General features: G+C 48.1%; 1 protein-coding gene and 1 long non-coding RNA gene across 3 annotated transcripts in view; one reads left to right on the forward strand and one right to left on the reverse strand.

The window, feature by feature from the left end:
* The window catches only part of Sack1f (scaffolding CK1 anchoring protein F), a 28831-nt gene extending 23646 nt beyond the window's left edge, over positions 1–5185 (forward strand). The window contains 1 exon segment of one of the 2 annotated variants that reach the window (NM_001130502.1): positions 3622–5183. In NM_001130502.1, the coding sequence (NP_001123974.1) occupies positions 3622–3671 (50 nt within the window). In that variant the 3' untranslated portion in view covers positions 3672–5183. 2 annotated transcript variants of the gene reach the window in all.
* LOC148004891 (uncharacterized) lies at positions 1190–16436 on the reverse strand. The gene is made up of 2 exons (XR_015625784.1): positions 16364–16436; positions 1190–1962 (listed from the first exon to the last, which is right to left on the reverse strand). It is a non-coding gene; the product is annotated as an uncharacterized LOC148004891 (long non-coding RNA).
* Between the last annotated feature and the right edge of the window lie 331 nt (positions 16437–16767).

Here is a 16767-nt window from a genome sequence, read left to right on the forward strand (position 1 = left end):
GCCTTGGTTTCCCCCACAGAGCTCTCCAATACAGGGGGATCTTCAGACCAGCACCAATGGAGTTTGTTACAGGAGATTCAGACAAAGCTCTGCCCTCGGAGGTCACTAGATTTGCGGAGGGAGTTCTAGGTGCTGTTCTTGGACTCCTAGGGGATCCTAGTTGGAAAATGAGCAGTAGTTTTCAAGTGTTAAAGAGACATACTGTGAAATTCTGTCACTCAGAACTCAGGTGGGTTTGCAAGTGTTTCTGGGATGGTGGTGTCCCGTGAACAGTTCTTGTACTCCAGAAGGACCAACCCCTGTGTCCACAGACAGGCTGTGAGGAGAAGGCAGCATCGGCTCTGCTCCCAGACACCTCAAAGCAGCTGCAGCTCTCCCCAGAAGGTCAGAGACATTATCATCTCCCAGTGTCTTTAGAGATCAGAAGGCCCGTGGTACCATCTCTGATTTTAGAGTTATGGCTACTAGGGTCCTGGGTTTGGGAACTTCAGGCTTTTCCGTGTTGCCCTTTGGGGATAGTGGTTTTTGATGTCCTTCCTGGAAATCTGAGTCCTCATGAGGGTGGACTGGTGGGGAAGTGCTTCCAGGGCTGAGGATCTGTGGCCACATCGGGACTATCACTCAAGTGTTGCTTCTGAGGAGCATGGGTTAGACCTCAGCCCGTGTGTGTGGAACCTGTAGTCAGATCTGATTGTTCTGGGTCCTGTGACCAGCAGGGGGTGCTGGTCATGTGGCTAAGGTAAGCTAACTGCTCCAGCGATGAGGCAGCTGTACTGTTCACGTCTGTTATCTTACGTGTGTGTGTGTGTGTGTGTGTGTGTGTGTGTGTGTGTGTGTGTGTGTGTATTGTCCGCACGTATATATGTGCACTACATGCATGCCTGGTGCCTTTATGGTTCAAGAGGAGGCATTGTGTCCCCTGAAACTGGAGTTACAGGTGTTTGTGACCTACCATGTGGTGCTGTGAACTGAATTCAGGTCCTCTGAAAGAGTCACAGTGTTCTTAGCTGCTGAGTCGTTTCTTCAGGTCAGCTCTGCTGTCCTTCCCAGTTCCTCTGAGGCTGCCTGGGCCTCTGCCCACTCTCTCAGTAAGGTGGTAGATAAGCTGGCTTCACTCAGCACTGTTTATGTTCGTCTGAACTCCAAATATCTAGCCACTGCCGACTTGTTTTGTCCAACAAGAATACAGTTTTGAAGCGTTTGTTCTGTGGGGCACCATTGTAAATTAAGCAGGGAATGGAATGAACAAAAGGCCTTTCTTGTGGTGCCCATTACCTTGAGACAGTTGAAGGCAGGAAGTGTTGTCACTGTTATACAGGGTGCTCAGGGGATGCTTCGTTGGTTAAGGAACACGCGCACAGCCTCAGATGGACACATGAACATCGTGGGAAGAATATCTAGATAAAAAGAATGTGAAACCCTAAACACTATAAAAAGAGGGGACCTACTGTCATCACAGCGCTGTTGTGACTTTCTGTATTGCTGCTGCTGCCCCTTCTGAGGTAGCTTCCTGCTGGCTGTCATCCATATGCCCTAGACTGCAGCATTCCCAGTCCTCTCTCATTGCCATTCTTGCAAGCCTCATCCCATCCCTGCTGCTCCTCAGTCGTCCTCCCAGGCTTCAGGCCAGTGAGCCTCTTTTGTTTTGGGTTGGTTTAGTTTTCTGGTTTGCTTTGTTTGTTTGAGACAGGGTTTCTTGTAACCTGGAACTTGCTCTGTAGATCAGGCTGGTCTTGAACTCAGAGACTCACCTGCTTCTGCCTCCCAAGTGCTGGGACTGGAGGTGTGGCCACCACTGCTCAGCAGTACTAATCCTTTTCAGCTTGGCTTTCTCCCATAAGTCTTCTTTGGGCCATTCACCATCCTACTGACATAGTTTATAAAAAGAAATAGCTTGGGTGGTTGGTATAATTCTTCCACATCAATCTGTATGGGTCTGAGGCACCTGCCCTTGGCAGATTCCTAGTAAAATGAACATGGAAGAAATGATGGGACACATTCCCTCAAGCCTGTTTCTCTGTCAGAGTCACGACAGTGAACCCTGAGGGACAGTTTCAGGCTAGCACCCAACCCTGTAAACCAAAGGGTCAGGTCCTGCTAAAGACCAGCTTCTCTGGATAAGAGCTGGCAGGGCACAGGCTCTGTCGGTGCTCCTGTGCCCTTGACACACTCCTGCCCCGTTCCTGGATCCAGAGATTGCTTTGGCTTACCTGCCTCCAAAATGCTACTGCTTCTGGGGAGGTACTGGGTATCTGCTTACTGGGCCAAAGCAAACATAAAAAGCCACTGAGGAGAGGAAGTGGGAACTATGCATCCGCTGTTGCTGCTACAGCAAGGGGCTCCAGGGTGGTAGAATTTAATGACTCACAGAGCCATACCAGACACAGCCTTCAGAGTCACCAAAGAAGGCTGCTGCTGGTTTCCTGTTCTACCTCCCCCTAGGCAGTCATCTGCCTGAGTCTAGGGGGACACCCAGGAGGGAGGGGCTCAGGCAGTTTTTTGCAATAGGTCCTGAGGTATGAGTTCATTGTAGCCCCAATGAGGCAGTGTCTAGTGGAGCACAGACAGCAGGCCTGGGCACTGTGGCCTTTGAAAAGCATGGGGACTCAAAAGAGGCTGAAGCAGCCCTGCCTAGTCTAGCCTCTGCCCAGTGCCTCTCCTGCTACTACAACTCACAAGAGGCAGTGTCACCTTAATTAAATTCACAGTTGAAGTGATACAGAAGGTGGTGTGAGTGCCAGGGAGATTGCCTTTATTGTATAGGGGGGAATAGGCAGGAAGTAACACAGTGACTTCCACCTGGGAAAAGCGGCCAGCAGGCATTCTGAGGAAGTAGACTCTGCCTCCAGGGCCAGCCAGAGGTGTCAGAGCTGCCTCACAGCTCCCCTTCCCCAGAGTTCAGAGCAGGGTTCAATCATGAAAACTGCTGGTACCTGGGTTGGGGATTTAGCTCAGTGGTAGAGTGCTTGCCTAGCAAGCGCAAGGCCCTGGGTTTGGTCCCCAGCTCCAAAAAAAAAAAAAAAAAAAAAAAAGAAAAGAAAAGAAAAAAAAAAACTGCTGCTGGTACCTTTTCCTAGAATTATGGAGGAGGTAGAAAGGCCGGAGAAGCCCTCCCCAGGACCCTTCTATAATTCAGCTACCTGAGTGGTAGATGACCTGAGGCTGAACTAGAAGGCCAGGGTCGGCTCTGACCAATCAGGAACAGGACAACTGCTTGCTTCAGCTCAGCAGTAAATGGTTCTGGCACTCATCCTTGCTACCCCATACCCTCCTTGAAGATCCCTGTGAGTGCCTTTGATTTCACTTTGAGATCATGAAGCTGTCTACAACATTTAGCTGCTAGTATCAGGAATCTTTAAGTCATTGGTGGCTGGCTCTGGAGTCCCTGTCTGTTTTGTTCAGGAGACATGGATCACTTGGTGTCTCCAATCATGGAGATCCTCTGATCATGGTGAGGCCATTGAAGTAGATAGGACCTTTGCTTTTCCTGGGCTTCCTGTTGACCTGGATTCCAGATCAGCAGCTTAGAAGAGAGGTATTAGCCCTGAACACTAAACTCATAGATGGTTCAAGGTTGGATTTGTTACTTATGCCCTTCACGTCTGCACCCTGTCTCCACAGGTAGAGGAAGCTCCAGCGTCACCAAGGCCAGCAACTGTGTGATCTCTTGAGCTGCAGGGTATTGGTGGGCGGGACCTTCAGATGCCCACCCATCTGGTCCTGTGCCAAGAACATGGCCTCTTCCCTGCACTAGGAAACGCATCAGACCCTCAGCAGACCTCCTACCCTGTAGCCTCCATTCCAGTCTTAGTGCTGGAATTCCAGACAACAGGATCTGAATCTCATCTCATCATCTCAACCATTGTGTGCCTGCAGCAGACCGTGGTGGTCTGACAAGAAACACCGCTACCGTGTTTACGTGAAGTAGAAGCCTCCCTACTGTCTGCTTTTCTTCTTGCCAATCTGACCTCCACTGGGCCAGTCCTCCCTACAGGTCCTCAGGAGGGATAAAGGCCAGTCTTTCTGCCGTGGTAGGACAGGATGTGCAAAACAGCCCCAGCCACTTGGCCTTCTCCTTGGACATCTGGTGCTGTCTGGTTCTCTAAACCCCAGAAGTTTGTGGGGGAGAAGGGAAGAAGGTGGGACTCTGAGCCAGTCTTGCTCCACCCTTGAAGCTCAGGTAGAAGACGCAGCTGGAACAGCTGGCCTACGGACACCCACTCCTGACGGCTCCTGATGGTCTCCCACTGGAATTGGGGCGGGGTAGGAATTCTGCCTCCCTCCAGCTAGTGGCAGGATCTGACAGTGCTGGCAAAGAGCCCCTTTCCTTCCTACACTGTAGCCTGCCTGAGTGCCTGGGGCTCCCTGGCTGGTGCTGTGAAAACTAGAGCCATAGAGTGCCTTTCTCTAGGCCTGCTCCTTTCAATAGGCTTTTGTTTACAGACCCTGTGGAGGATGGGAGTGCAGGAGAGGAGGCTGGGCCCTGAGGACAAGAGCATTTGCAGTTACTCCCAGCCCTCTTCATCCACTAGGGCTTCCTCCTTGAAACTTCAGCTGAAGACTAACCTTAGCCTCTTTCAGAATTGCAGGCTGTTCTTAGAAGCCTCAGTTTCTCTAAAACAGGTTGGCTAAATTGCCAGGACAAGCAGCCACCTCCCCTTACAGTGACCTGTCCAGGCTGAGGGAGAGTGAGCATGACTTAGAAGATGTCATTGCGGGGTTGGGGATTTGGCTCAGTGGTAGAGCGCTTGCCTAGGAAGCGCAAGGTCCTGGGTTCAATCCCCAGCCACGGAAAAAAAAGAAGATGTCATTGCCTGACTCCAGACTCTGGTCAACCCTCCTGAACAGGCAGAATGACAGAGGGACAGAGGGGCACACAGAAGCCTTTCCAGGCCTCCTAACCAAGTTCTTGCTTTTCTGAAAAGACCTTGGGTACCACTAGGACCAGAAAGGGACAAGGACATCTGCAGAAGCAGCTAGTGAGAGGCAGGGAGGGGCACTGTGAACTACAGAAGCGGGCAAAACGCAGTTCCTGTGTCTGACCTCCCTGCTGGTGGGGAGGGAGAAGGAAAATAACAGATGGTCTCAATCCAGAGTCCCCCTATCCTCCCTGAGGGTAGCCCCACCATGGCTTCCCAAGCTTTTGTGATGATTAAACACTTCTGGTAAGTGCTTCCTGATACAAGGCTGGTAGTGTGGTGTGTGCTTATTCTGGAAGAATGGCAGGGAGGCCTGGGTGACATGGGAAGTAGGCTGCTACACCTCTACTGTCGTGGTCACCTTGAAGATGTGGGATACAAGAAACTTCAACCATGGGCAAAGATGTAGAGAGAATGTATTGTATGGATGTATCAAAACCTATAGGAAATGGTAGAATAGAATAGGGACATCCAGGAGGCAGAAAGAATTCTGGGACAGAACCAGGCACGGGCGATGAGACATACAATGGTACCTGAGCATAGATAACCAGCCCCGTGGGAGAATGCAGGTTAAATAAAGGGGATAATTTCTGATGTGAAGACAGCAGAGCCTAGCTATATGGACAAGGTCTTTGCAAGTACATTTTGAGTCTTAGTCTTATTTCTAGGAGCATGGGGCTGAGAAGAACTGGACTAAACATCTACAAATGGTGCCTCTTTGGCTGCTAATTATAGAGTAAATATTATTTTCTATATATTAATGCTGGAAATTGATAGGTGGCAATTATTCTGTAACCCCCAGCCTTTTCCCAAATGGCCACACGGAGACCTTTAATATTTCAGAGCCTTAGGCCTCAGCTGGGCCGACGCTCACCTGGCTCTGGTGAGTTAACCTGGCCATCTAGCCCACGCAGCCACCTGGTTAGCTACCTTCCAGGCCTGTGATCATGTCTGCCACCCCCATGTCTCCTGGCTAAAGGGCTTTCCTCCTCCCTTTTCCCAGAGTTCCTTTCACCCTCCCAGGAAGTCCCACCTTCAACTTCCTGCCTAGCTAATTAGCCATCAGAATTTTATTAAAGCCAATCAGAGAACGCCTTGGGTAGGTGAGGAAGGACAGAGACAATGTCACAGAGCATACCCTAACAGAAAGAAATGAGACCCCATGTAGAGCAGTTGCCTGAGACTAGGAAAGGGCTGCTCCTAAGCCATTCTGCTACGGCCATCTCTCTCCCCAGTGAGTGAAGCTAGCCTCTTTCACCCTGTCCCTGGGTCAGCCCTCCTGGACAGGCAGCTGGAGGGGGAGTTCTTCTCTACCCTGCTGCATTTCTCCCACTGAGCCATATGCTTTAGTCATGAAACTTTCAAAGACGAGGTCGGGAATGAGTCCAAGTGAAGGTACACCACTAGCCCCAGGTCCCACATCACAAACACATTTATTAGTGGTCAACTCTGACGAGTCTGTTTGCAGAGGGGCAGTGGTGTGTGCTGTAGGATGTGGCCCAGGCTGACCTCCAACTGCCGCTCCTGTCCTCTTGAATACCGGGGTTACAGGTGTGTGCCACCACACCCAGTTTACCTTGTGTTGCCTTGGCATGGTTCTGTGGCTCTGAGGTTGGCTGACTTGCCTAAGATTTTCCATCCTGGGACATCTCCCCCCTCTATCCTAGTTACCTTGGTTAGCACTTCACTGCCTTGTTCTCCCCAGGACAGGTGTGTTTGTGTGCACACATCTGCCTTCCTCCATTTAGCACTCCGTCAGATTTTCTCCCAATCTGTTCCCCTTTTCTTCTGCTTTAGCCATGGAAAGCACTGTGGGACATACTTTTGTGTGCCCCGGAGTGCCCGCCTCCAAAAAGAGCCAGAGCTAACAGCAAGAGAAGCTTCAAACTCAAGTGAGGCAGGGCGGGAATTCCTATCCAGCTCTCATAGCCATAATCTGGGTAAACAGGACAAAGTGCCCCTCGGCAGCCAAGAAGCCCTACCCGTGTCATGACTGTGGTTTATCACCAGGCGTTCCCTACACTCAGCTCCTCTTGCCTACAGGGCCCAATGGCTGGCATGAATCATCTGTACTGATCTGTACAAGATCTGCTCCAGAATGGCACCCTGGGCTCAGTGAGTGGGGCCTGATCTAGGTGGAAGGAGTGCACTCTAGAGAGGAGCCAGCGGTGAGCAGGAGGGCGCTGCTTCCACACAGCATGCTCTGCTGCATGGCATGATAGCTGCCCTTTCTTCCTTGGTTGGGCTCTGAGCACAAAGACCATATCTGTTGGGTCAGTGCCATAACCACGGTATCCTCTCAGTATCTGTTGGCCAAACAAATGGTTGAAAATTGGACAGCGGGGGCCAGCAAGATTGGTCAGTGGGTAAAGTCCCTTGCTGTACAAGGTGATGTAGGTTTGATGCCAGAATGTAGGGTGGAAAAGAACCAGCTCCCCAAAGTTATTCTCTAATCTCTATGTATACATGGTGGCACACGACATCATCATCATCATCATTCATGTATACACACCTGAGTCCTTTCAAAGGGAAGCGAAGATGGATCTTGAGATTGGCAGGTTAATACAAAGTTCCCAGAAAGTCATGGCTGGAGTCCAGTCATGGGGACATCCTAGTGTACTGTCTCTCTGCCTTTCCACAACAGCCATTCGGACAGAATTTCTATCCAGGAAGTGGTTAGAAGCTGTGGCAGTGTCTAAAGATACCCCAAAGCAGCTTCAGGAATAGGAGCCTGTGTCACTGGAGATGAGCTAGGACCTGCCACGAAACCAGCAAGCATGTGGGAGCCTGCAGGAGGAAAAGCACAAAAGGCAAGAACAGAAGGCGTGCCCACAGCGCCCATGGCTCTAAAGGGGGAAAATCCATTGTATGCCAAGAATCTTGCTTTATGGTTTAAATTTCCCTACTGGCAGCTTTGACTCCCTGGTGAGGCTCTTAGATATGGCTTGAAGCTTAGGAGACTTGATAGGGAAAGGCGGGTCACTGCTTGTTGTTAGTGAATTGTTCCTGGTACATAGTTCCTGGGCACCAGGCCTGGGGACACAGTGACAGAGGAAGGCAATGTTTGAAAGCAGAGTGGCTGAAGCCAGGTGACAGTAGTGACCACCTTTAATCTCAGCACTTGGGAGGCAAAGGGAGGCAGGTCTCTGTGAGTTCAAGGCCAGCTAGGTCCACAGAGCAGGTTCCAGGACAGCCAAAGCGACATAATAAGACCACGTCTTGAAAAAAAAGGAGTGGATGTGTGCTGTTTGTTGAGACTTTCGTGGAACATGAAGTAGAATAGGTTGTCCCAGGCACTGTATGGCTAAGGACCCATCAGGCCCACTTCTAGAATTTGGACTTCCTTATATGTCATATGGAGGACACTCACCCAGGTCAAAGCCTCTAGCATGAGAAGCTACAGGCTTAGAGCTTCCAAAAGTATTTTCTGGTGGATTCTCCCGTGCGCCTACCTACCCTGGCAATTAGTCAGGGTTAGATGGTTCTTGGCTGGCACACTGGACTAAGTACTTGTTCACCTAGAGGGAGTTACAAGGCCCAGGTACTGAAAGTAGGGAAGAGAAAACCTGCCAAAACCACTCGGTTGGACAGGAACCTGTGTTCCCCATGTGTTCCACGCCCCTGCCTCAGAAGGCAGCAAACATAGCTGGTTTCCTGAAAACCTCACTTTTCTAGACTGATAGTTTTGGGTGAGATGGACAACTTTAGCTCCTTGTTTAGAGAGAATACTGTAAATAAAAATACAAATAAAGCTTAAACCAAAGACAGGCTTCTGTACTGTGGAGAAAGCCAGCCAACTAGGTACCACACCCGTCTGGCATTCTCCCCTCATAAAACTTCAAACTCCCTCAGGTGTGTTTCACCTACCTTCTCTGCCAATGGCTGCCTGGTTAACTCTTACAGTTACTGTACTGGGAGGAGCCCCAGGAGTCCTGGGAGCTGAGGTGGGTGGAAGCATTGGTGGAGAAGGGCTGACACCTTGTGGCCAGATGACAGCTTGCAGCATCTCTCTGTAACTCCGACAGGCAGGCTTGGTGTGGGCAAGCGCTTTATACAAAAGGTCAAAGGAGGGGCTGGGGATTTGGCTCAGTGGTAGAGCGCTTACCTAGGAAGCGCAAGGCCCTGGGTTCGGTCCCCAGCTCCAAAAAAAAAAAAAAAAAAAAAAAAGGTCAAAGGAGTAAATGCTCTGGGCTTTGACCAAATCTGATGGTCACCCTTCTAATCCCATCACTAGTGAGGCTGAAGCAGAGAAGATTGTTGCAAGTCTGCAGAGAGAGACTGTGTCCCACATTTTTAAAAAAGCTTTTGAGACCTGTGCTGCCTGTTCTGACCTCAGAATGACACCGAGGCAGCCACACACCGTACATAAGCAAGTTCGCACAGCTGAGTTTCTATAAAACTTATGGGTGCTGGAAATGTCCGCACAGACTTGGTGAGTATGACAAGACAAGTTAGTATTGTGATTCTTTTAATCATTTAAAAAATGTGAAATCTCAGGGCTGGGGAGATGCCTCATTGGTTAAGAGCACTTGCTGCTCTTCCAGAAGAGTCAAGCTCCCACATCAGGCAACCCCCAGTCACCTGTAACTACAGCTCCAGGGGATCGGACCCCTTCTTCTGACCACTGCAGGCACATGCATATACATATACATAATTAAAACCAAAACCAAAAAGTTCTAAATAAAAATGTAAAAGCTCAAACTGAAGCTATAAAACTAAGTTGTAGACTGTGAGCCTAGCGTGCTGTATAAGACTCCGGTCCAATTCCTAGCACTAGCACTCTAATTCAGATGGAAAAACCATTCTGAGTTCATAGGCTGTAGTGACAGGTGGCAGGCTGGATTGGGACAGCACACTCCGCTTTGCTGGCATCTCACCCAGGATACTCCCTCCCACCTGTATTCCCTCTCTCTCTCTCCATCATCTCATTCGACATGTGTCATTGCTCTGCTGTGAGGAATCCCGACATCTCCTCCCAAGGGAACCTCAGGAGCAGTTGTTGATTTTCCCTCATTTCGTGTTATCAGATGTGCCCATTGGACGCCCTGTGCTAGGCCATGCAAGCCATGCTAGGCTATGCAAGAGCCTAAAGGGTTTTTGTTTTGTTTGTTTGTTTTAAGGTTTATTTATTTTATTTATTTGAGTACACTGAGGCTGTTCTCAGCCACACCAGAACAGGGCATCGGATCCCATTACAGATGGTTGTGAGCCACCATGTGGTGGCTGGGAATTGAACTCAGGACCTCTGGAAGAGCAGCCAGCGCTCTTAACCACTGAGCCATCCCTCCAGCCCCCTAGAGCTTTAATATTTACTCCCCCCCCCCTTATTCGTTAAAGACGAAACAACTCACTGACAACTCATTGTGTCTAAGGTACTCCAGACGGGCACGCTGAAGGAATATAGAAGCCCAGAGAAGGCGTTTGACCTGGGCGTGGAGTTCAAATGAGAATCTGAAGCAAGAGGAAGTTCCTGAGATAACCCCCGAGGGAACCATGAAAAGCCTAGAGAGAAATCTTTTAGAGTTGGAAGCATTAAAGATGGAGCAATTAAGGACACGACTGAGGACAGACACAATGTCTGTCCCCAAGACCTCTCTGTTGTTGGCAGCAAGTTGTTCTGGATGTGTGGTGGGCAAATGAGGCCATTTCCTGTCAGGCCTTCTGGGATTGCCTCAAGGCAATGACAGTCTGTGTGCTTTTTTTGGGTCTAGCTTATGCCTGTGGCCAGCCTGTGCCTGAGGTTACTTTCACCTAGGACTCCAAAGGATGCGGGAGTGCTTGGGAGAATCCCCTCATAAGGGGAGGGGTGGGAGGAGTTTAGACAGCGCTTTGAAGGAAGTGCAGATTCACAGGACAAGGAGGATGGAGTGTCTTGAGCTACAGATAACACACACACACACACACATACACACACATACATACTTACACACACATACACACATACACACATACATACACACACATACACACATACACACACACACATACACACATACACACACATACACACATACACACACACACACACACACACACACACACACACACACACACCCCACAGGGATGCCATGGCCAGGCCAAGGGCTTCTGGGGAGGGAACCATGCTCACAGGATGTTTTCATGTGACTTTTTACGCAACCTGGATAGGCAGACATGGTAAATCTGTTTTGTTTTGGGTGACAAACGACGATTGTTGTTTTCCAGATTCATTGATTTAAAACAATATGTCCCTTGGCAATTACTCCCTCTGCTACTTTACTTTCCTTAAAAGGATAAAGAAGCCTAATGTATGTATGCTTGGCATGACAGCCAGCTTCATGGCTCACACAGCCACACGTCCAGAAAGTAACATGTCCATATTTAATATTTCTGAAACTCTTAGTAAAATTTTTAAAGATCTATCTATTTTATGTATATGAGTACAGTGTAGCTGTCTTCAGACACACAGAAGAGGGCATCAGATCCCATTACAGATGGTTGTGAGCCACTATGTGGTTGCTGGGAATTGAACTCAGGACCTCTGGTAGAGCAGTCATTGCTCTTAACTGCTGAGCCATCTCTCCAGCTCTGAAAAATCTTAATAATTTAAAAACAAGAATCCTTGAGTTTTCGTTTCATACCAGCTTTATAAATTATGTTTGGGGCTAGAGATGAAGCTTAGTGGAGTGCTTGCCTGGCATGCATGGAGAACTGGGCATGATGGCACACACCCATAATGTCAGCACTCAGGCACTAGACTTGGAGGTGAAGGCAGGATAAGGACTTAGCCCTTGCTATGGAAAGCCTGAAGAACATGCAGGTCCTTTGAAAGAGTCTACACAAAGAGATGGCAGGGGAAGTTCATGAACAGTTGTGGAGGTAGGAGGGAAGCTGGCTATTTTGGGAAGCAAAGAAAGAGCGAAATCTCAGAGTAAAACATAGTGGGGAAGTCATGGAAACAGGCCTGGGAAAGTATCTTGGATCTCGGCCACAAAACAGGTTATAGATGAGCTTAGGAAAACTGGTTTCAGTCGAGTTAGGGAAAGCCAGGGCTAGAGAAAGGAGGTACAATGACCGAGGTGGAAAGGGCCATAGGCTATATTATTGGGATGAGAGCCCAGAGGGAAAGAAGGATCTTAAAAAAAAAACAAAACAAAACAAAAAAAAAACAAAAAACAAAAAACAAAAAACGGTCCTAGTTGGAATGCAAGAAAAAGCCACCAGGGGGCGTAGCTCAGCCAGGAAGACGCATGCCCTTTTTTAACCTGAGTTTGTGGGGAAACAACCGGGCGGCTGAGGGCTGCGGTGGAGCTTGGAGGTGGTTGGGTTAGTCAAACTGTTCCTGTAGGGACGCATCTCTCCAGCTGCACTGCAAGTTCTCAAGCCACCATAGGTTTAAGAGCAAGAGCTCACTTGTTTGAGTCAGGCTACCCAGCTTCAGCTGCTCCCCGTGGTAACCTGGAACAAGTTGGTTAACCCTCTTGAGCCTCTATTTTTCTGTCTGGAAAGTGAGAACTATCATTGTGGGAAATATTAGCCGTTGTAATCCAAGCAAAGCCCGCAGTACAGTGTCCAACATACGGTATTCGTCAACGACGGGGGGGAGGGGGGCTAGGGGATAGCACGGGGGGTGGGGTAACCACATTTTAAGGTTCTCTGTGTCTAGAATCGGCTAACACACCCAAAGGGTCAAGTGTCCACTGCTCAGCAGAGTCACTTTTCAGGAAACACAGTCATAAAAACCTACAGGTGATTTGGAAGTGACACAGCGTCTATCTCAAGGGCTTTTGTTGCATAATAAATGCTACCACAAAGGTAATAAAAGCCTATGAGCCTGTCCTCTGTCATCTACACCCTCTAGCATGTTCCCTTCCCCCATTGCTCCAGGTTATTGGTTACCGACACGCCCGTGCTCCAGTAATCAGCTTCAGCTGTCAGCTGTCACCTTGACTTTTGGATTAGGATCCTTTACCGGGGACCACCTCCTTGTTAGGAGCTCTGAGAATTAAAGAATGCTTTACAAATCTTGCCAAAAAAGTCTCAGAGCACTGAAAGACCAGTCTTCTGCTTGTGCCCCAGAAGTCAGAACTGGGATAGATCTAGTTGGCTATAACTGCCCTGGGCCTATGGGTCATTGCAGAATCATTTGCAAAAGTTCCTATTGGTTTGGCTCCTGTCCAGGCTAAGGGCAGAGATCACAGCACAGTCTCTCAAGGGAGATAAAGGAAGGCTGTTGCTTGGGATGGCTGGGAATGCTTTTGGTCGCCATCCAAGGCAATGGTCACTCATTAAATCTGCCTTCTCCAGCAGAAAGCCAGCTTATAGAACACCATATACAACGCTCCCAGAATAGTACAGGGCTCCAAGAACACAGTGCACGTGGCCAGTATACAAATGTGTAGGGGCTTTTTGTCTTCAAATCCGGGCGGGTTTGAGCAAACCAACCAACCAAAAACCATTTTCTCCAAGTGGCATCCTGAGAGGAAATGAAGAGACTATGCTACCCTGGACTGCCTTTCTGGATTCCAGTTGATTCCACAGTCACCAAAGTGTGCTAGGAAGCCTCTAGCAATGACAGGGAGCCCAGGAAACACCTCCAACCAATTCATTAACTTTACCTTCACACCAGGCTCGGCAAGCCTGTAAATCCTGACATTGACTCCAGCGGGAATTTGAAACCTTGGTCTTCCACCATAAATATTTTATCGATTTATTGGCTTTCTTCCTATCTGTATAGAAAGTGAGGAGAAATTCGGGCCAGAGCTGTAGTTCGGAGGAATGAGGGATCTCAGCACCCAGGCAAGGCTGCATCACATCCCACTGTTTGCTGGAGGATGAAACCTATGTGTGTTTCTATTCCTGAAAGACCATGGGAAGGCATGCAGGTTCCTCTGTGAGCGGGTGACTACAGAATGGGATTGTGGGAAGTGTTTATTTCCTACTTTAAAACATTCTGTATTGTATTGAGCAGATTTTCCATTTACTCAGTGCTACTTTTTAGATTTTTTTTTTCTTAGACACAAGTCTTACTGTATAGCCTAGGCTGGCTCTGAACTCTCTTACCCACCAGCCCCCAGCCTCCACCTCTGTCTCAGCCTTTCAGATGCTGGGATTACAGGTCTGTGTCCATATACTCGGCTTTTCAACATTAATATTGTCAGAAAAGCAGTCTTATATAGACATGGGGAAGACATGGCTTATAAGAAGAATAGACTTGGGGCCACTCCTAGATGTTCCTACGTTTCTCTTTCTCTCTTCCTCCCTTTAGCAGGTCACCACCTGTTACCCTCTTCCTGGCTAACCACACTTGTCTTGTAGTCCTTGTAGAAGTCACTGTTGAAAGTCAAGAGCCCTATCCTTCCCAGACCGGGTCCCCAGTCCCTCTGGTATTCTCCCAGGACCCGGTCTCACAGCACTACACTATGATTATTTTTACCTGTTGTTCACTCCACAACAGCGAGCTTCCTGGCAACAAAGACTTTTTTTTTTTTTTTTTTTATCTGTGGAGCAACCCTTGGACCTTAGGAAAGCTCTTTTTTTTTTTTTTTTTCTTTTTTTCGGAGCTGGGGACCGAACCCAGGGCCTTGTGCTCACTAGGCAAGTGCTCTACCGCTGAGCTAAATCCCCAACCCCAGGAAAGCTCTTAATAAACTCACTATGTAATTACTGGACAATTATTTATTGGGGGAGGGTCTTTCATAGACAGATCAGTATAAAGGGACACAAAGAAGAAAACTATTTCAAAGAACTTACCACAGGGATTTGCCCAATAATTCATATGAAACCAACCATCATCTTGAGGGTTAGGACTGAGGCACAGGGGACAGAGACAATGGCTTGGTGGTTAAAAAAAAAAACAAACAGTTGGGGTTGGGGATTTAGCTCAGTGGTAGAGTGCTTGCCTAGGAAGCGCAAGGCCCTGGGTTCGGTCCCCAACTCCGAAAAAAAGAACCAAAAAAAAAAAAAAAAAAGTTGCTACTTTTCCAGAGAACCTAAGTTTGATTCTCAACACCAGTGTTGGAGGCAGCTCAGCTCCAGGATACCCAGAGTCATCCTCTGGCCAGCTCCAGGATGCCCAGAGTCATCCTCTGGCCTCCATGGGACACACACACACACACACACACACACACACACACACACACACACGACACATATATACATTTAAATAAACATAGAAGTAAATAGTTTGTGATTAAAAAAAAAGTCAACTTTGAAGGCTGGGAAGGTCTGAACCCCTGACACTTCTCATCTTGTTTTCTCGTTCCTAATCTCCATTTTGAATGCCAGTGTTAACTCTGCCCTTGGAGCCATCCGGTTTCACCTTTTTAGGCCCTTTGTTAGAATTTGACTTGTGATTTCCTCCTCGCCCTTGAGTTGTCCTAGGAATACCTGTCATTTGCTCTTAATTGATGCTTGTGAAATTCCTTGCCTTCCTGTGCTGAAAGGCTGTAAAGAGCCTATTGCTGTGCTACAGTGGCCGTTTTATTGTTAAAGCAGTGCCAGTGAGATTACACAACAGCGTGGATAGGGAAGGGAAACACCATGAACTGCCTCGGCTACAAGGAATAGGGATCTGGGATGGTAAAATGCTAATATACCCAGATGTGGGTTAGAGTTCAGCAGTAGGTTCCTGGAGATCATTTCAGTCCCAGAGGCTGGAGGCTGAGGCACTCTGGTAGTGGGTCCAAAGCATCCTGCCCTCCCCTGGCTGAAATGTGGATTCATTTCCTTTAAAGCTGTCACAGAGAAAGAATCCAGTGGCCAGAAGCCAGGAGCACACACATGGCTTGCTCGACATCAGCAGCTTCTGGAAGCTTTCCAGGAGGCAGAGGACTGTTCTGTTTGCACACAATCAATTATTTCTAAAGGGATTTACTCTTTATCTCACTCTAGACTTAATATCTCCTAATTTCAAACTCTTGAATATTCTTCCAAAGGAGCGAGCTAAAGATGGTTAGAGGTGGGTATGAGTGTTGCCTGGGCATATAAGAATGGTAAAAAAAAAAAAAAAAGCCATTTACAAAGCCAAGAAACAGAATATAGACTTGTGTGTGCTTCTTGTCAGGAAAAATGTATTGTTGAACTTAGAATGGGGAAGAACGGTTCCTAGGAGCGGGATACCATGGAGAAAATTACAATCTCTCCAAAGTTAGTCTCCAATAATGTTAATGACACTCTTTCTAATTGCCAGACGCTGAATAAGGAATTTGGGTTCTGAAGGAAACAGTTTCAAGATGTTGGGTTGACTGACAGATACTATTCTGAGACACTAAGACATGTAAGCGAGTCAGACAGGCCTAGGAGCCAATGTATGGCCCCAAACTTCTTTCTAAATGGGTGACCTTGGGTAAGTCTCTTAACCTCTTTTGGCTTTTCTTTCTGTAAAATTAGGGTTTAATCAGATAGTTTCTATAAAGAATTGCGCACCGTATTTGGAATAAAATACAATAAATTATAGTAGTTACCAGTGTCAACTTCCAATGACCAAAGACGCCCCACTTCTCAGCCTAATCGTAGTGTGGCGAATCCGGATCTGACGGACAACACCGGAATGCCCAATAAGATGACGGGGGTCGGGGGTGGGGTGCGGGGGGAAACAGTGAAATCAAACCAATAGCATGGGCCCTTGTTGTTAGCCGCTTTCTGGCTGTTCCACCAATAGCTTAAGGATGTGACTTGGGAGCGACACCCTGACAGTCCAATGACGCACAACCAACCCACACTCAGCAATTCGGAGGGGATAAATCAAGGAGCCTGCACGTATAGATTCCGTTATTAGTGCAGTCTCGAGTGGTGAAAGGAGCTTGGGAGAAACAGTCCCTGAGAGAAGCATTAATGAGCTTTAAAAAAAAAAAAAAAAAAAAAGGAA

This window comes from Rattus norvegicus, chromosome 7 (genome assembly GCF_021556685.1).
Source record: "Rattus norvegicus strain SHRSP/BbbUtx chromosome 7, alternate assembly SHRSP_T2T, whole genome shotgun sequence".
Lineage (NCBI taxonomy): Eukaryota > Metazoa > Chordata > Mammalia > Rodentia > Muridae > Rattus > Rattus norvegicus.